This window comes from Rhinolophus sinicus, chromosome 13, assembly GCF_057876585.1.
Source record: "Rhinolophus sinicus isolate RSI-liver-muscle chromosome 13, RSI-T2T, whole genome shotgun sequence".
NCBI classification, from domain to species: domain Eukaryota; kingdom Metazoa; phylum Chordata; class Mammalia; order Chiroptera; family Rhinolophidae; genus Rhinolophus; species Rhinolophus sinicus.
In genome coordinates this window covers 59,404,017-59,422,447 of record NC_142513.1, presented here as the reverse complement: position 1 = coordinate 59,422,447, position 18,431 = coordinate 59,404,017, and the positions used below count along the sequence as shown (strand labels likewise).

The 18,431-nt window shown below is 54.8% G+C and overlaps 2 protein-coding genes across 14 annotated transcripts in view; one reads left to right on the top strand and one right to left on the bottom strand.

The window, feature by feature from the left end:
• The first annotated feature begins 3,261 nt into the window (after positions 1-3,261).
• CIB1 (calcium and integrin binding 1) lies at positions 3,262-6,352 on the top strand. Its single transcript, XM_019718049.3, has 7 exons — positions 3,262-3,494; positions 3,614-3,648; positions 4,620-4,728; positions 5,314-5,464; positions 5,599-5,717; positions 5,801-5,889; positions 6,094-6,352. The coding sequence occupies exons 1-7, from the start codon at positions 3,444-3,446 to the stop codon at positions 6,113-6,115; spliced, it is 576 nt and encodes a 191-aa protein (XP_019573608.2). The 5' UTR covers positions 3,262-3,443; the 3' UTR covers positions 6,116-6,352.
• Positions 6,353-6,860: 508 nt separating this feature from the next.
• Positions 6,861-18,431, bottom strand: part of SEMA4B (semaphorin 4B) — a 73,774-nt gene continuing 62,203 nt past the window's right edge. For all 13 annotated transcript variants that reach the window (XM_019718024.3, XM_019718022.3, XM_088789362.1 and 10 more), the window contains 13 exons: positions 16,338-16,501; positions 16,103-16,165; positions 14,435-14,533; positions 13,792-13,903; positions 13,415-13,528; positions 13,119-13,270; positions 12,090-12,271; positions 11,801-11,951; positions 10,617-10,827; positions 10,398-10,513; positions 9,976-10,142; positions 8,848-8,933; positions 6,861-8,586 (listed from right to left, as the gene is read on the bottom strand). In XM_019718024.3, coding sequence (XP_019573583.3) covers positions 7,856-8,586; positions 8,848-8,933; positions 9,976-10,142; positions 10,398-10,513; positions 10,617-10,827; positions 11,801-11,951; positions 12,090-12,271; positions 13,119-13,270; positions 13,415-13,528; positions 13,792-13,903; positions 14,435-14,533; positions 16,103-16,165; positions 16,338-16,501 — 2,348 coding nt within the window. In that variant the 3' untranslated portion in view covers positions 6,861-7,855. The remainder of the gene's footprint in view (positions 8,587-8,847; positions 8,934-9,975; positions 10,143-10,397; positions 10,514-10,616; positions 10,828-11,800; positions 11,952-12,089; positions 12,272-13,118; positions 13,271-13,414; positions 13,529-13,791; positions 13,904-14,434; positions 14,534-16,102; positions 16,166-16,337; positions 16,502-18,431) is intronic.

The window sequence follows — 18,431 nt, the reverse complement described above, 5'->3', positions numbered from 1 at the left end:
TGCAGCCATTTCAACTTCTGGGTATACAAGGCTGAACCAACAGGGCCTCCTGACATCCTGGCTATGGGGACTGTAGCAAGAGGAAGAAGTGGGAGGGACTCGGCTGCAGACACTAGGTACACTGCAGTGGCATTTACAACGAGAGAGAAGCTAGGGGGGAGGGGTGGGGGTAACAGACTGACTAGAGGAAAGGAGAAATCAAGAGTTCAATTTTGATCGCTGAGTCTGAGAAGCAGCCTGGGCCTCCAAGAGGAGGAGTGGTGTAAGCAGTTACATAGTCAAAGCTGGAGGTCAAGGATAAGATCAGGGCTAGATACAAATTTGGAATAACATTTAAAGCTACGGGCTAAGACCAAGGACCCAGGACCAAGATGACACCAAAAGGTGAAAAACACGAGGAAAGACATAACAATCAATCGAAATAGAAAGTGGGTATGGGCGTATTTATATTAAAGTGAACGAGGAGACAAAAAGCATTACTTAGGAATAAAAAGGTATATTTTAGAGTGACAAGTCAGCAGTGACCACGTGACAGTATGGGGCCATTGCTAAGAAAACCAGGAGAAAGGGAACACAAGTTGCATGTCTATCTTGTGCCTGCCAAGGGCTGGGGACTTTCCAAGTCCATTCAGGTGACCCTGGCAACAAGCCTCTGAGGTGGGTATCATCCTGGCAGAAGGGTGAGAGATTAGGTTTTGGCGGCTGACGGGTGTTTGAATTCTAGCTCTAACACTCACTAGTGATGTGACCTTGAGCTTCTAGGATAAAGTCCATTTCCTCAGCATAGCCTCTCAGCTCTCAAGGCTTGGCTGTGTCTCCCTCTCTCACCTCATCTCATGCCACACACTTCCCTTTGCCCACTCTGCTCTTCACTCTTACTAAGCTTCTTCCTGCTCAGGGCCTCGGCACTTGCAGTTCTTTCTGCCAAAAATACCCTTTCCCTAGATTTTCTTCACATGGCTGGCTCCTTAAGATCTCAGATCAAATGTCATTGCTTCGGGAAACCTGTGTGACCATCTTATCTGGTGTCCTAAGGCAACCAGGAAGAAGGAACTAATGTTACAAGCAGGAGGAAAAAATGCCCCGGAAAACAAACAAACAAAAAAAAGGGGAATTCACAAACCCAAAAGTTGGTACTTTAACAAAAATACGATAAATGAACAAACCTTTGGAGAAAACCTAACTAAGAAACAAAATTAATTTTACAACAAAGCAGCACTAGAAGCTGTTTTTAAAAGTATATCAGCAACTCAGTGTTATCACTGTATCAAGAGTTGACCAGGTGCAGGAAGGACAATATGCTAGGATTGGATCGATGACTCAGAATGCCTAACGAGAAACATGTTGAGTAGCACAAAATGTTCTTATTGGCTGGACAGTATAGTCCCTCCACTGTACAAAAATCTACCAGGAAGCAAAACTATAACCAGAAGGTTGTTCAATGAACTCGGGTTCAGAGCCAAGCGAGGTGGCTGGGAGAATCTAGATCACAGCTGGTCACCATGGCTCAAGGTCAACTCCCACACCCTCACTGTGAAGAGATACAGACTCACCACTAAGTCCAGGGATTTTCCTTGGCTGGCTGGCACTCCCTCTCCTCAGTCCACAGGAGACACAGTGACAGCTTCTTGCTTTTCACCTACCCTTTTACTAACTAAAGAAAGACCAACCCTTTCCTGGGCAAAAAAAGCCTACTGTCAAAACCGTCAGGTTGGGACAGAACTCCACTGCAGTCACTTTGACTGGCTGTGGTGTTCCCATTACTCTGCAACCTCTGCTTCTTGGAATGGAATATTTCCACAATGGTGGGGCTCACACGGTGACAGTGAGTCTTACCAGAGCTGCTCTCCGATGATCGCCGTACAGTTGAGTGCTGGGAAAACTGGTCACTCAGCAAACATTTCCTCAACAACAGCCACATATCAGGTCCTGGAGATCACGATTCTCAAAGCACATCAGTCTAGTGGTGGAAACAGATATTAACCCAATCATCACCCAAATAAACAAAAACTGCAAACATAATACACACTGTCAAGGACGATCAGAGGACCCTGATACTCTGAGGGGGCAAGAGATTCCTAATCTAGTCTAGGGAATCAGGAAAAGTTTCCCTGAGGATAAGATGGAAGAGGAACTGAAAGCCCATAGTGGCTGAAACACAGAGTCTGAGGAGACAGCAGAGGGGCTCAAGTCAGACTACAGAGGGCTGGGATTTGGGTTTTAAACCACTAACTGGTTTTAAACTAAGACTGACATGCTCAGATTTAGATTTTACAAAGATCTGCAAGTAGAATTAATTGGAAGAATCAAGAATTAATCCCTCGATTTTATCTGCCATGTATACCTCAATAAAACTGAAAACAAAAGAATTCTTCTCACCTCAACCTCCTCCTCTCAGCAGCTTGGACTCCGCCCCTTTTGGGATAGTGTAGGAACCTGCACTATCATTCATGCATCTGATACTTACTTACTGAGGGCCTACTCTGTGCCAAGCATTGTCCTAGGGGTTTTCAGGGGCAAGAGCTAACAGGTCAGCACAGTCTGGGTGCAGGATGGAATATTCCTACAACAGTGGGGCTCACAGAGGAAAGCATATGGGTGGGAGTGAAGAGTACAACAGTGGAGAACTTTGAAGAGAGACTGAGAAGGGAGCGACGGCTTTCTAAATGCCAGAGCCTACCTACACAAGTCTCTCAATCTCTCGGGACCTCTGTACTTCCACATTTTGAAATGGTACCCTACCTTGCAGGGCTGTTGTAAGAATCGAAGTAACTATGCACACATCCTGGCATTAGGTGGGTCCTCAGTAAACAGCCTCAGTAGGCAGCAAAGTTATGGTTATTTCTGGAGCGGTGGCAAGAGCGCTGCAACACGGGAGGCGGATGCCGGGTGGTAACGTCTGCATGGAAAAGCAGTCCCTGAGCAGAGGGGTAGTCGAGGGCCTCTGGCCACTCAGCGAGTTTTTCAGTTAACGTGGCTCCAGAGACTTCCCTGCTGCCTCTTACCGGACCTCGCCCAAGGTCGCCGTCGCGACCACCTGCTGCTGGTGAGGAGGCTGCACCGAGCGACTTGGCTCAAGGTTCTACCGCGGCCATTGCGAGGTCGTGGTGCTCTCAACGCATGCGCAGCCTGCACGCACGCACGAGACGTGCCCCGCCCCTCCCATCCCCGGAGGCGGGGCCATGCAGCCTGGGCCCCGCCCCGGAGCGTCCGACCCCGCCCTGGGGCCCGCCTCCAAATTGCCGGGGACCGCCCGGAGCTGGGAGCCGGCGGCGGAACCGGGCTGGGATCTCCTGGGCGCTTTAAAGAGGGGGCGGGCCGGGGGACGCTGGCCCCAGGGGCGGTTGCCGCGGGGACGGGGCGGGGACGCGGCCCGAGGGCGGAAGTGAGAAAGTTGCCGGCGTCCCGAGACGAGTTGGCGGAGCTGTGCGCGCGGCTCGGCGATGGGGGGCTCGGGCAGCCGCCTGTCCAAGGAGCTACTGGCCGAGTACCAGGTGCGCGGGACTCTGGGCCCCGGGGAGCCTGCGCGCTGGCCTGAGCTCGGGAGCGGAGTCTGGGCGGGCGGGCGCGGCCTCCGGGCGGTCCGCTGACCGCGTCTTGATCTGCCTTCCAGGACTTGACGTTCCTGACCAAGCAGGAGATCCTCCTGTAAGTGCCGTCTGGAAACTCCTCTCCGGGATCCTCTAGAGATGGCTTTCGGGGGGCTGCCTTACAGATGGGCAAACTGAGGCCCGGGCAGAGGGAGGGGCCTGCCGGAACTGGAGTCCAACGCCCGGAGCCCTCGGCTGCGCAGGGCTGCGGGCACGCCCTCCCCGCCGCACGGGGGCCCCACCGGTGCAACCTGCAGCCGGAGTTGGGGTGCTTTCTCTCTGTGCCCCACTGACCTCTGCAGACCCGAACTTCCTGCCCCAGTCCGGCGGGGGCTGCCGTGGCTCTCGGCTGACTGCCTACCGGCAAAGCCGGAGAAGCCGTGGGGAGCCTGGATCCTTCTCCCAACTTGGGCTGAATACATAACCGTTAACGCTCACTGAGCACTTACTCTGCGCCAGGAACGGTGCTAAATTACCCCTACATTACCTAATTTAGTCCTCCCGAGGGAGGTACAGGGGCAGTGAAACAGGTCCCGAGAAGGCTGGTAAGTTGCCTGAGACTCTGAGAAAGAGGCTTTGAACTGGGGCTGGAACCCCCTTCCTAGCCGTGTGCCAGCTTTATGTGGCCAGAGCTTCCCCGGGCTAAAGTAATCCCAGTGGGAAGGAGGTGGGGCTGCGGAGGAGATAGATCCGTGTGGCTCCTAAAGAGGGAGGCTTTGAACAGCAGACCCCTGGCTTTCTGCCCTTTTCTCCCTGTTCTTCTGGCTCCTTCCCCAACCTCCGTCTCTCAGGGAGCTCTAGAATCAGTGCCCAGCACACAGTAGGCCCCCAGGAAATACTCATTGCAAGACTGGATTCCCAGCCTGTCCCATCTTGTGACATCTCTCCTGGCTTATCAAGCCCGCTGACTCGGAAGTTCTCTGTACCTGGCCTAGCTCCTCACCTGGTGTGCAATGGGCGGCACTGGCAAGGAGCAGGGATGTAATACACACAGGAAGGTGCACCAACGCGTGTCCCTCCTTCTGCCAGAGCCCACAGGCGGTTCTGTGAGCTGCTTCCGCAGGAGTACCGGAGGACGGAGGACTCACTGCAGGCACGAGTGTCCCTCGAGCAGATCCTCAGCCTCCCAGAGCTCAAGGTGCCAGCCCCCCCCCCCCACCTGCCCTCTGCTACTCGTCTTGACGTCCTGCGGTCACTGGTTCTCTTTCTGGTCTTTTCTCTGTTTAGCCCTACTTTCCTGGGGGCAAGGGCTTTACCTAATCACCCACTGGAACCATCTAGAATGGTGTTTTTCAAATGGTGCTTCTAGGACCTGTCTTGGAGCATCAAAGGGGAATTGAGTTACCTTATTCAAGATTGAGAAACCCTGTTCCAGAGGCTATTGCTTCTCAATAGGGCTGCTAAGAAAATTTCTCTGCCCAGCGCCTATAACACAATAAGCGTTCAGTTAACTCTTTGTGTTATAAATGACCAGCCTATCTTGTTCTCTTTGCTTAGGCTGCCTCCCTCTTCCTTCTTTGCCCTCAGGCAGACCTGTGGGTTAACCTCTGACTCCCAGAAGCTGCCCCTGCCCGTCCCCAGCTGGGTCACTGGTCCTGCCCCCCATGCTGGCCCCAAAGTGCGGGTCATTCTCCCCCACGAGCCTCCTCCCTCTAATTCCCGGTAAGGTTTGAGTGTGTGATTGGGCTGCGTCCTGCGCCATTCACAGAAGCTCTCTTCCTAGGCCAACCCCTTCAAGGAGCGAATCTGCAGGGTCTTCTCCACCTCCCCAAACAGAGACAGCCTCAGCTTCGAGGACTTCCTGGATCTCCTCAGCGTGTTCAGTGACTCAGCGACGCCAGACATCAAGTCCCACTATGCCTTCCGCATCTTCGGTGCGGCCCGGGAGGAGCCTGGTGGCACGCAGGCCCTTCCCCGTGGTCTTCCCAGGGGTACTGCTGGGAGCGGGGCGTCAGCCTTGGAGCTCATCCCCACCACAGCCTCTCGGGCTTCTGTGTCTGCTGTCTAGATTTCGATGACGACGGAACCTTGAACAGAGAAGACCTGAGCCGGCTCGTGAACTGCCTCACAGGAGAGGGCGAGGACACACGGCTCAGTACTTCCGAGATGAAGCAGCTCATCGACAACGTGAGCATCTGGGCCCAGCGGAGGGGGGTCCCGGGAGCCGAGGGAAGGGCTGCGGCTTTGGCCTGATGTTGTCTCTTTCCCAGATCCTGGAAGAGTCCGACATTGACAGGGACGGGACCATCAACCTCTCCGAGTTCCAGCACGTCATCTCCCGTTCACCGGACTTCGCCAGGTATAACAGTGGTGCCACGTGGTCATGGGTGGTGCCCGGGGAGAGCCCCCCGCTTCCTCTAACTGTCTCAGGGTAGCTCTTCTTCCAAAGGGAACTGACAGATGTGGGACACAGCGCATTCCAAAGGGGAGAGGTGGGAAGGGTTGCGTTACTCCTAACACTTCTCTTCCAACAGAAAATCCAACCCACTCTTCTTTTCTTTAGCTCCTTCAAGATTGTCCTGTGACGGGAGCCACCACGTGTGTCCCAGAACCTTTTCAAAGAACCTTTCCACTGCTGAGCTGTGGCCAAGGTTACGCCCGTGTGCCAGAGCCGCCAGGCCGGCCCAGTCGAGCTGGCAGTGCACAGTTTGTCCTGGGTGGGGGAGGGCTCTCCATGTCAGGGCGTCTCCCCTTCTCACTGCCATTGTCATTTGCTCTGTTTCTGTTTCTACTAATCAGTAATAAAGCTTTAGCAGTTTTGACCCTGTGTGTGACCCTAGAGACACTGGTATGGGCTTCAGGAGACGGGTCACACGGGGAATACGTGACGTCTAAAGAAGGGACCAGCAGGGAGGCACACGGACCCCCCCCCCCCGCCCCGAGGCAGTGAACATGAAAGGGTAGCATGAGGGATGGAACTGTCCCGGATCCTGACTGCTGGGGGTTACATGAATTTCTACATGTGTTAATGTATAGAACTGTACACCAAAAGAAAAAATCACTTACTGTACGATCATCTTTAAACCAACTTTTAGAGCTAAACAAACAAAAAACCCCTGTTCTCTGTGCCCCCACCCCTGAACAGACGGTTGAGCAAGTCCACTGCCCCCACCCCATCAGTGTGTTCAACTGCCCCCCCCTGAAGAACCACACTCCGTGGGGAGATGCAGTCGGCCCGGCGAGGCTGGCTCTGCCCACTGGCCTCTGGAAAGAGGAGGCTCAGACCCCCAATCTCAAAAAGAAACAGTCCTTTAAGAGGAAGGGCCACGGTTCATTTTCAGTTCTTGAGATTTTATTACAAAAAAAACTGTAAAGTGCACCTCATTTAAAAAAATATAAAATCCACATAAATTCACGCCTTGTGCTGGTCAGTGTGAGCATCCTTTAGAGCGGGGACAGGCAAAGAGTCGGGGTGAAGGGCCTGGGCTCGGAGACAAGGCTAGGGGTGACACGCGGATAGGGACACGTGGTTCTCGGGCTGGAGACCGGACAGCAGGCAGCGGCCTCTTCCTGGAATGGCAAGGCCAAGGTGTACTTCCTCATAAACTCTCAGGGTGCACACTGCCTGCTCTTTCACGTGGTTACAACCTGATACAGGCTGGAAGGTCCAGAGGTGGCTTGAGCCCAGGGCCTTGTGTGGGCTGCAGTGCCAGCATAGCTCTCTGGTCCCTGAGGTGACAGGATGATGGCCGTAACATCTTGGCCAGCTGGCCAGGCAGGACCCACGGAGCCTGAGCTGGCCCCTGGCTCTGCAGTGAAAGGGGCAGAGGTTGCAAGAGGCCAGCTGGTGAGGGATTCCCAACTCTGTCTCAAACCACCACTTTGGATGAGTCCAACTGTTTTTGTTTTTTTTGGGGGTGACAATGCTTTTAATTCCCATGGGCGAGGTAAATCTAGGCACTGGGGCCAGGCTGCTATCTGTTTCCCCGAAGCCTCCCTGAGGCTGGGGGCTGGGAACTGGAACTGTCGTGTATGCAGCATTCTGTTGTTTCACTTCTCACTCTCATTTCACATTTTCAATGGTCTTCTAAACAAAGGCTCAGTTTATGTAAGAAGCACTGTGCTGCCCACCGAGGCAGGCGCCATCCTCAGCCGGGACCTCCGGGGCCGTGGCTTCCTGGTCTGAAGAGCTTCCGGCCAGCTGGCTCCATGACTCCCAAGGGCTGGGTACCACATGGGGTGTCACGAGGAGCAGAGGTCCAGCTGACCCCCTCTGAGTATTCACGGCCCATGAAGCCAGGGTGACTTCCTCTAGAAGTCTGTTGTCACACAACCGAGTCCCGAATCTCAGAGCCTAGGCGGACCCGGGGCCGGGGGCATACGGGGGACACCTCCACGAAGCTGTCGTGGATACTGAGTGGCCTCTTCTCTGATTCAGTGAAGACTCGGGGCCCTGGAGGGCTATCCGACAGGGTCTGGTAGCCTCGGTGATCGAGTGGGGTGCTAGGGGGGCCGACGCCATTGAGCGGACGGGTCTCCGGTGGCAGTGCCACAGGGCGGGTCTTGGGATGCACGCTGGCACACTCCCCCTGCTTCAGGAAGTCTTTCATGCCGCCCCGATGGCGGTAGAGGAGGAACAAGATGAGAAGCAGCATGGCGAGCACGAACAGCATGCACATGACCAGGAACTCCGTCCAGTAGGACTTGTCTGCACCCCAGCTGGCCTTGCCATGGGCTGGTGCGCTCACCCGCGACGTGTTGATGACCACGGGCCCTTTGCCCCTCCGGTCTGCCACCGTGTCCTCCACCTTTGGGCAGTAGCTGGCCACTAGCTGCCGGAAGTCCTCCTCTAGTGACCAGCACTGGAACACCCCCAGCTCCTGCTGGCTGCCCACCAGCAGTAGGTCCCCCGTGGGCAGCACCCGGCAGGAGGCCGAGGCATTGACAGGTGCCCCATTGTGCAGCCAGAGCCGCGTCGCCAGGTTGGAGAGGAGGGGGCAGGCCAGGGTGTTCACCGTGTTGGGCTGGAACTGGACCTGCTCACACCGCTTCTCGCCTGCAGGCAGGGGAGGCACAGACACGGGTAACAGGGGGCCTGGCAGCCCTAGCGGCCCCAGCTCACCCACCTCCCTCTGGGCTGTGCTCAGCACACCACCGGGGCACGTCTGAGGACTGACTCTCACTTCCCAGGGCCCTGCTTGCAGGCTGGAGGGATGAGGATGGGAGGAAGGGCCTTTACACCCACCAGGGTCTGCATTCAGGAGCCTTTGAAGTCACGTGGCCCCTGCCTCCCTCCGCCCTTCGAGGGGCACCTTACCTGTTGGTACAGCAACCCGGCCCTTTTCCGAGAAAGTGCTGCAGAGGTCCTTGGCGTGAGTCCCCTCAATGTCCTGGATCCATGACCTGAGGAGCAAAGAGAGTCTGGGATAGGCCAGGTACGCCCGTGTGCCTGCACCCCCCACCCTACATGCAGCACAGGTCGTCACGCAGCCACCCCCGTCGGTGCTGAGCCAGCAGCTCTGTCTCCACACTATTTATTTCAAATAAAAGTTACTACAACACTTCTCTGAATTACAAAAGCAATACGGGCCTTTAGAAAATGTTTGGAAGGACAGCTGGATCTCTATGTATATAGCTGTCTCTTTTAAAGCAATGCACATGCACTGATTTTAATAAAATATAATAAAGAAGAAAAGTAACTCTTGATGCACCCAGAAAACCTGAAATACTCAACCAAGCACAAGGGTTGTGCAAAAATCACCCTCAATCTACCATCCCGAGGAATCACGAGTATCCAGGGCGCATTCTTGCTGTGTCCCTCCAGGTGCACAGACGTGTACGCAGACACGGTTTTGTGAAATACAAACCTGGCACCAGGCATCCCTCTGTGTGAAGCGAGGGTACTACCAATGGGGCAGACCCCATTTTAATTTAAAACATATGTATTTTTGTTTATTTTACACGTGTAGAAAAATCTGGGAGGCCGTATATCAAATCCTCACTGTGATTCTCTCTAGGTGGGGGGGTTAGGGGTAGTCATATTCCGATTGGGCTTATCTCTAGCTTCTAAGTTTTCTATATGAACATTTTACAACCCGAACAAGGTATTCTGAAAACCATTTGTAATGGGTTTGTTCATGGACGGTTGTGTAGCCCCTATTTTTTGTTACTTAAACACACTCACAGGCTAATCTGCATTCTCCTGCAAGGCTGTGAAATTTCACACTTTTCCAAATCATGTCCCCGCTTTATAGGTGGGTAAGGCAAACAATGTACTGTCTGAACCACCACACTTTTGAGAGGCAGAAGGGGAGCTAATTCAGCGTGATGTGGACAAGGGACGCAAATGAAGCTGCGTAGCTACTGCACAGGGCCCGGGAAAGGTGTGCTGAGGCCCAGTGCACAGCGCTGGACGAGGGAGCGGGAAGGGGGCGGCAGCTCTCACCTGGAGGCTGTCTCCGGGTCGTACAGGCTGCTGCGTCTGCAGCTGGAGCCGCTCCAAGCGCAGTAGGGGTCCCGGGCGAGGAGGCAGTCCCCGCAGCTCTGGTACAGGCTGCAGTTGGCCACGGGTACCTGGACTACACCCGAGTAGGAGGCCGCATACAGCAGACCCTGGACAGACACGGGGATGAGAGGCAGGCACGGCAGCCAGGGCCACCACCCACAGCCACACCTGGCTCACAGGCCCACCAGAGACACCCCTCAAGGGCCTCCTCTCATGCATCTGGGAACCCCGTTTTCTGATAGCTCAGGCCATGGGCCTGGATCTTTCCATCCCCCTGGGGCAAGGGAGGAACAGCTGGGTGGGGAAGGCTTGTGGATCAGAAGTCACCCAAGCGCGGTCTGGCCCCTGCCGCCTGCTCTCACCCTGTCGGCGTCCAGGAGCAGGTTCTGCACGGGCTGTCCCGGGGGGAAAAGCTGCAGCTCCTCGATGATGTGCATCCTGGGGCCCACGCCCACCGCCTTGTGCAGCCGGCCGTCACCTGGAGCGAGCGCAGCACTCAGGCCCTGGGTGGAGCCCACTGCCCACGTCCCCACGTCCCCACGTCCCCGGGACAGGGAGCCTGGCCTGCTGCAGCCACTCACCAGTGCCCAGGAAGAGGACGTCGTAGGTGCGGTACAGGCCAGAGACGCGGTGCACGGTCACCCGCTGGTAGCGGGCCTGTGGCTGCAGCAGCAGCAGGCGGCTTCGGACCTGGCCGTCCATCAGGAAGTGGTCCTTGAGGAAGTTCAGCACACGGTCCGGGAGCTGCAGGGAGGAGCTGATCTTCCGCTCCCGGGCACTGTCGGTGATGCACTGAAGGAAGAGGTGGTAGCGTGAGGACAGCAACATTCCGGGCGGGATGGAGCCTCCCCAGGAGATGGCAGGGGTGCTGCCCCACCCTCAGAAGCCCTGGCACATCACCTGCAGGTCTGCAGAGCCAAGGCGCGCATCTGGAAGCCACAGGGCAAAGCTCAGGGTGTGGGGGGTCCCAGCGGGCAGGTTGCCCGGCTGTGCCTCTTCCCTGCCCTCCTCCAGGCCCTGAGCGACAGCACCAACTGCCTGCTCCTTTAGCACCCTTCCGCTGACCAGCATTGCCTGCGGTTTATTCCCATACTGCCGGGGCGTCCTGATCTCCGGCCTGAGGGTGTTCTCTGTAAGAGCCCTGAGACTTACTATCCCAGAGTGACCCTCAGCTGATGAGGCACAGGGGTTGGTGACAAACACTCTAATGGGACAATGCGGAGATGTGCTCCACACAGCCTCTCAGGGCCCCAGGGACCTGAGCCCCAGATGCCCACAGCAGAAAGGACTCATGGACACACCCCTTCTTGGATTTGCTCCTTCCTTCTCACTTTCTTATTTCCTCATGCGGCCTCCTGGGATCGCCTCCCATATAAACTGCTGGTACCCATATCCTGTCTCAAGCCTGCTTTGGGAGGAGCCCACTAGGCTGGAAGGAAAGAAGAAAGGGCTGTTTCCCCCATGGCCTGGCTATTTATCACTCAATAGCTCCATAAGCAGCTCAGGCGGAGGGGGAGGCACGCGTAGACAGACGATTACACAGGCACGCAGTGATAACCCTGATGGGGATACATCTGCCCACTCTGAGACAGGTCTGTAGGCGTCCCAACATTCACGGTCACATCTAACCCAGTAGGACAAGCAGGCCTGGGCTTTTGTTCCCACTTTCAAGATGAGAAAACAGACTTGGAGGAGCCAAGTGATCCCACCTGGGGTGGGGCCCCATCTTCCCGGCATCCCCCCCGGTGCAGGGAGCAGTCCTCACCGAGCCGGGCCGGGGCAGGGGTACCGGGTAGGTCACAGTGTACCACTGCTGCGTCTCACGGTTCACCTCCTTGTAGAGGCCGTTGAAAGCCCTCTGTACATCCTTCATGGTGAAGACACAGATGGCAGAACCCTCGGTGGTCCCCCCATGCCTATAAAAGAAATGGCTGGATTCATCCAGGAGCCCCGGCGCTCAAGACGAGGCCCGCTGGACCCAAAGGCCAGCTTCTGGGCCCCAATCCCTGCCACCCCTCAGGGCCCGACCCCCAGCTAGGTCCCAGGAGCCGTACCACTGGGATGTGAAGACCCCATAGAAGAGGGTGTCACGCCAGTCCTGGGGGCTGGGGCTCAGCGTGAAGACGTCCTGCAGTACGTTGAATGGGAAGCCGTCGTCAGGCCGTGAGCACAGCAGCTGGGCTTTCAGGAAGGACGTCCAGCGCTGCTGCAGGATCCGCTCGCCGCCCTTGTCACCCTGGAGGAGGGACACAGAGGCTGGGCTCAGGCACTTAGCTGGGGGGCTTCGTGCTCCTTCCAGTCCCCTTCCCAGCCGTAGCTGGGACACACACCAGGGAGGGCAGCCAGCCAAGCCAGGCCCGAGTTCCACTGAAAATCAAGAAGGCTGGGAGGCCACGTTTAGGTCCCATCCCCAGGCCAAGTAAATGAGAGTGATTTCCTTACTGAGGAATCCCACACGAAAGGACAAAGGGGAGTCTGTCTCCAACTATGGGAAGAGGTCATGACTTCCTGCTAAAAACTGCTTGGCAGCACAACTTTTGCTGGGTAGTAGTTTTTTAATATATAAATATAGATGTACATGTATTTACATATATGTAAAGAAAAGATTAGCAAAGAAGCTTTTAGAATGTTAACAGTGGTCACCTCTTGTGGTGGGACTGTAACACCCATAGGCAACATTTAGTTGCTGCCTGCCACAGGCCTGAAAGCTGCCCATGGATTAATTTTATTTTTTTATTTTTTTTAATCTTTTATTTATTTATTTATTGGGGTGACAATTGTTAGTAAAATTACATAGATTTCAGGTGTACAATTCTGTATTCCATCATCTATAAATCCCATTGTGTGTTCACCACCCAGAGTCAGTTCACCTTCCATCACCATATATTTGATCTCCCATGGATTAATTTAATCCATGTGCAAACGCTAATGTCGGCTTGGCCATTCAACAGACCAGGAAGCTGTAACTGAGAGGGGAAGGGACCTGCTTGAGGTCACACGCGGAGACAAGGTCACAGAAGCGGAGTTTCCTGGCATTTCCGGAACCTGCACCCATATTGCTTTCCAGAACCTTCTGTGCTCACCTTGCAGATGCGGGCAATGCGGGACACGATGGTGTTCTCAAAGAACTCAAACTCCTGGCCAGTCTCGCTGAAGAAGAAGTAGATCTTGTCGTCGTCCCCGTCTAAGCTGCCCAGGCTCTCGGGAATGTAGGCCGAGGCCACAAACGCGGGGTCTGTGGGGGCCGGTGGGGAGCCCAGAGTCAGCCCAGGAGGCCCAGACAGGCGAAACTCTGTTCTCAGGCCCTGCTGGGGGGAGCACCCCCTCCCCGGGGCTCCCGGGCCTGCCCCCTGGGGGGAGGGGGGCGGGGGGACTTCACCTTGCAGCCAGTTGAGGGAGCTCTCAGTCTTGGTGGGACGGAGGCTTTGGCTCCGGGAGATGGCCGGGTCATTCCCCTGGAAGTTGCTGACTGTTCCAGTGTACAGCTCGCCATCTGCCAAGAGAACATTCCCATGGGAACGGCCCCTTGGCACGGCCCCCTCTCCCTGCTCAGGGCCTGGAGTGACCCCAGCTCTTCCCACCTCGCTCGGGGTACACAGAGGAGGGAGTGAGAAGTAGGAGAAGCCAAAGCCAAGGGCAGCCCAGGGTCACTTTGCACTGGGAACCCAAAGGGCACAGTCCCACCAGCTCAGGCCTGAGGCCCACCTGCCCCCTGCCCTGGGAGCCGCATGAACCCACCCTGCCCCCAACACTCACCAACCACGAGAGCCGTGGACTTAAAATTGGGGTCAAAGGGACAACGGCCTTTGCCATCTTCCAGAAGGACATTCCCCGCCTCGTCCTGTGCCAACGTGAAGTTCTGCACGTTCTGCAGGGGAGCAGACAGATGGGCTGAGGGGCACGCCAGGGAAAGGAGGGGGCTGCTATTAGATAGAGAAGGCAACTCTAGGGGGATGCGGGAAGAGGTCACAGCCCGTCCTCCCCACCCCATCACCCAGGACAGTGCCAGCAATGTGACCTCTGCAGTGGGCGCTAGTAACACCGTTGGGAGAGGAGAGACAAGGCTTAGAAAGACGTGAGCCAGGAAGGGGGAACAGTATAACCCAAAGCCAGGTATGTCTGGCTCCAGGCCGGGGCTCCAATCCACAGCCTCAAAACGCCTCCTTCTGCTAAGGTGTGCGTAAGGTAGAAACGCAGGAGTGGGAGGAATTGGAGGAGGGGTGTACAGGGCGGGCTGTCAGGAACCCACATCGCGTCAGCGTGGGCTGGCCAGGATCTTAAGGCCTGGATGATTACACACGCCCCTCTTTCAGGGCTGGGGCTAGAGAACAGCTCCCTGGGGCAGAAAGAGGGCGTTCCAGGCCAGCCACGGGCCAGCCGGGGGAGGAGGGACACTCACGATGTAGGTGCACAGGGGGCTGAAGGCCCCAGTGCCGCAGGTGAACAGGTGGCTGCTGTTGAGTGGCAGGAGGATCTTTATGTAGTTTTGACAGTCACGCTGGAGGAGGGAGGAGGATGTCAGGCCCCAGCCAGCCACCAGGGGGCACCACCGAGGCCTCCCCTAGACTCACTGGAGAGTCCGGGAGCAGGAGCCTCCCAGGACCCAGGAGACCCAGGGCCACAAGCGTGTGCGTGTGTGCTGGACGGGGGACCTTGGAGCTCAGACAGTTCTGTGGTTGGCAAACTTTTCTTCAGTGTGGGCTGAGGCACAAAATCCCCCACCTTGGGCTGTCCTGGCCCCTGAGGGTCCCCTGCAGGACCTCAGTAGAAAGCGCTGGTCCATCCCAACCCACCTGGGGAGGAAGCCACAGCCCAGAGCAGGAGCAGACACTCAGCCCTGAGCCCTGGGCCCCAGACTCATGGACAGACAGCCTCCGCGAGCGTCTAACAGCGCCTGCAGCCCAGCTTCTGATAGCTCCCCAATCCCTTCCCCGTTCAGTAACGGTGACTCCACCTTCTCGGTTGCTGAGGCCCCAAGCCTTGCAGCCAGCCTCGACTCCCCATCTCTCACACCCCCCATTTCTCCATCAGGAAGTCCTGGGGGCCCCATGTTCAAAGTACATCGGGCATCTGACCATTTCTTACTCCCTTTATTGGTGACACCCCAGCGTGGGTCCCCGTCACCTCTTGCCCCTCACGGGTCTCCTTCCCTCTGTCCATGGCGGCCAAGGTGGCCCTCTTCAAACACAGCAGACCATGCAGTTCCTCTGATCAGCCCTCCACTGGTTCCCCAAACACCCCACTCGGATTTGAGTCCACAGTCCTGCTCCTTCTCCACGTGCCCCACGGTCAAGCCCTTCACCTCCTCATCTTGGCTCAGGCGTCCCTTTTTCTAATGAAGTGGAACCTGACCACCTTTTAAACGGACTGATTTTTGCCTATGGTTCTTTCTTCTTTTTCACAATTACATCTCCAGTGTCTAGCAGTCCCTGGGCATACAGCACGTGCCTCCTAAAGGTTCACTGAATAAAAGAAGTCTGGGGCAGTCAGGACTTGAACCTGTGTCCTGACCCCAAGTCCGGTGCTGTTTTCCTTCATCTTAGCCGTCCCCTGCTGCACTGAGCACCGGGAGGCCTCTGGGAATGGTGGGGAGTCCTCCAGGACAGCCCCGGACTGGAGCAGAACCCCCGACCATCGGTGGGGCCCAAACCAAAGCAGGACCTGTCAGACCTGCCCCATCAGGCGCCACCTGCCGAGGGACACGACTCCTGCCCCTACCCAATCGCTACTCCTGCTGGAAGCCAACCTTTAACTGGCACTTTTTTGTGCCAGGTGCCTGACGCCTATTAGCTCCTTGAATCCTCACTCACGGTGAGACCAGTGGGGCAGACATCGTTCTCCCCATTTTACAGGTGGGGACACTGAGGCTCGCCGGTCTACTTGTCCAAGGTCACAGAGATAGTAAGTAGAGGGCTGAGATTCAAACCCAGGTCTGGCCACCTCAGAAGCCTACGCCCGGTCCACCACCGCTGGCGGCATCTGCTCCCACTCCTGCCTCCGTCCTGCGTCCAGAACTACCACCCTCCCTGCCGCCTGCAGCCCAGGCCACCTTGAGGAGCTAACTCACCTGTGGGTCCTTGCCCTTGAAACTGCACTGCTGTTTCCTCTCGGCATCCGCGCTCCACAACAGCTGGGGAACGAGAGGGGGCAGGTGAGTGCCTGCGGGAATGGAAGGCATGCCTCCCCGCTCGTCTTCCCTCTCTGTTTGCATCATCCTTGGACCCAGAAGGTCCGTCTTCCTGCCCATCTTCCCCTCCGCCGTCCTCTGCCCAGCCTAGCCAGCCCAGGGCATCATCTCTCACCTCCTGGTACCCTCCGCCTGGCAGGAAGCTGATGCTACTGTTGAGCGCGAAGAGGGCCTCTCGGGCACCCACGTACAGGGTCCTGCCATCCCTGCTCAGCTGAAGGGCCGTGTAGTTGGATACATTTTCAACTTGGAATCTGAAGCATGGCCGCTTTTCAGAATCTGGGGAGAGGAAGGTGGACATTACCTAGGGGCCCCCCTTCCCACGAAAACCCTCTTCTATGGACCAATCAGAATGAAGGTAAGGTCAGCATGGCAGTAGGTGGCAAGGGGCTGGGGACAGGGGATCAGGCTTAAAGGGGAGCAGCATTCCCGGACTCGCAAACATTATGCAAGAAACCAATGCGCAAAGGTGAATGCGGAAGAAAACATTAATTATAGCACCATTCACGTTAATGAAAAATTGAAACAACCTAAACGGCCAACCACAGGGCGCTGGGTGAAAATAATCCTAATACTTCATTTGACGGAACACTAGCAGCTGGTAAAAATGGTGTTGTATTATTATAGAAGCCCCAAAAAAACAAGCAAAACAAATGATATAAAAAGGCATGGTCAAACTGTGAAGCAAACTAAAATAGAAAGTGATGGTTTTTGAGCACACACCAGAATGTCAGAAAGGAAAGGACATTTGACAACTCCCCTTTGAGTGGCATCAATCAGATCCACAGAGAAGGACTTGTAAGGACAGCCCACCCCGTGGCCCTCAGTGAACACAATTTACTTCGGAACAGAAAGGCAGACACTGGTCTTTAACTCAGCACCATCTCACGACCACTCATGGAAGACTTATGGTTATTAAACAAGCTGCTCATTTAATTGGCACAAGATTATCAACCTTGACCTCAGAAACTTGAACGTACAACAGACAGACGCTGTGACACTGGGCGTGAGGGCAGTTAGGAGAGTGGAGTCTATATCGTCCTCTAAGAGCAAAGAGGGTCCCCAAGAGACTGTCAACAGTTAAGGGAACAAGACACTGAGGTTAAGGCATATTATTTTAAGTTGCCAAGGTAACCAAATATAGTGGCAGAAAATGTTTGGAGAAGGTGGGGAAAGGTGATAAGTGATGGAAAGCCTTCTTTTTCTTAGCAGCAAATCAGTACATCAGATAAGCCAAGAAATAGGGGTATAAGCATTTTACTTAAATATACAGAGGAAACAAGAAGACAAAGGGATTAAAAGTTGCCCCTTTAACCAGGCCTGGGGTTGGCGAAGCCTGAGGAAGTTGTTGCTTGTCACAATAAATCCTTCTATACTTAAAAAAAATGATGTGCATGTATCCTTGATACAAATTTTAAATGCCTTCCATGGTTATACAATTGTTACATCATAACAAGGAAAGATACTAATTATTTACCACTAAGTGAAACTGAGGTTATAACATTATATGTATATAGTTAGATTGTATTTTTTTGTGGGGAAACATATAAACATAGAAATAAAGTCCCAAAGGATAAATCACGAAATGCTGAAAAGTGGTAGCCCTGGTAGGATTACAGGGAATTTTTTTTTCCTTTCACTTGTTATCATTTTTGGATTCTACAGGTTATACCAGTATAATGCAAAAGAAATCAATTAAGGAGGAGAGAAAGAAGAAAACAGCAATAAGCACACGCACATCTATCCACCAGGGTACTGTTCGTGCTCTGAGTGACTAATGGATTTGGAGAGAAATTATTTTAAAAATTCTAAGCAGCTGATAGGAAAAGGAAAACAAGCACAAAGCAGCCACCCTGCCCAACCTCAGGCATCTCCTAACTGACCAGTGGCTTATGACCACACAAACAAATGCAGGTTCACGAAGCAGAGGAAGCAACAAGTACCACATGCCAACAAAGCAGTTGTGAAGACGGCGTCATGTGCGTTTACACCGTGAGCGATTTTACATACCCCCAGCCTGGTTCCACAAGGGTGAGGAAACACAAAGAAAAGAAGGTAGTGAAATATAAACACTACAATTGGGAGCAGAGGAAAAGAAACAACAACAACAAAAAAAAACCCTGAAAAAAACGCCGAAACCAGAAAGGAAGGACAGATTCCCATTAGCAGCAGATTTGGAAGTCGCTACACAGCTACTAGCGATGGGCTG

What these genes read in the sequence shown, in the direction of transcription:
- CIB1 (XM_019718049.3), top strand. Translation starts at nt 3,444, where the DNA reads ATGGGGGGCTCGGGCAGCCGCCTGTCCAAGGAGCTACTGGCCGAGTAC. An exon ending in AGCTACTGGCCGAGTACCAG is followed by an intron (nt 3,495 to 3,613) that starts GTGCGCGGGACT and finishes TCTGCCTTCCAG; the next exon opens with GACTTGACGTTCCTGACCAA. An exon ending in ACCAAGCAGGAGATCCTCCT is followed by an intron (nt 3,649 to 4,619) that starts GTAAGTGCCGTC and finishes TCCTTCTGCCAG; the next exon opens with AGCCCACAGGCGGTTCTGTG.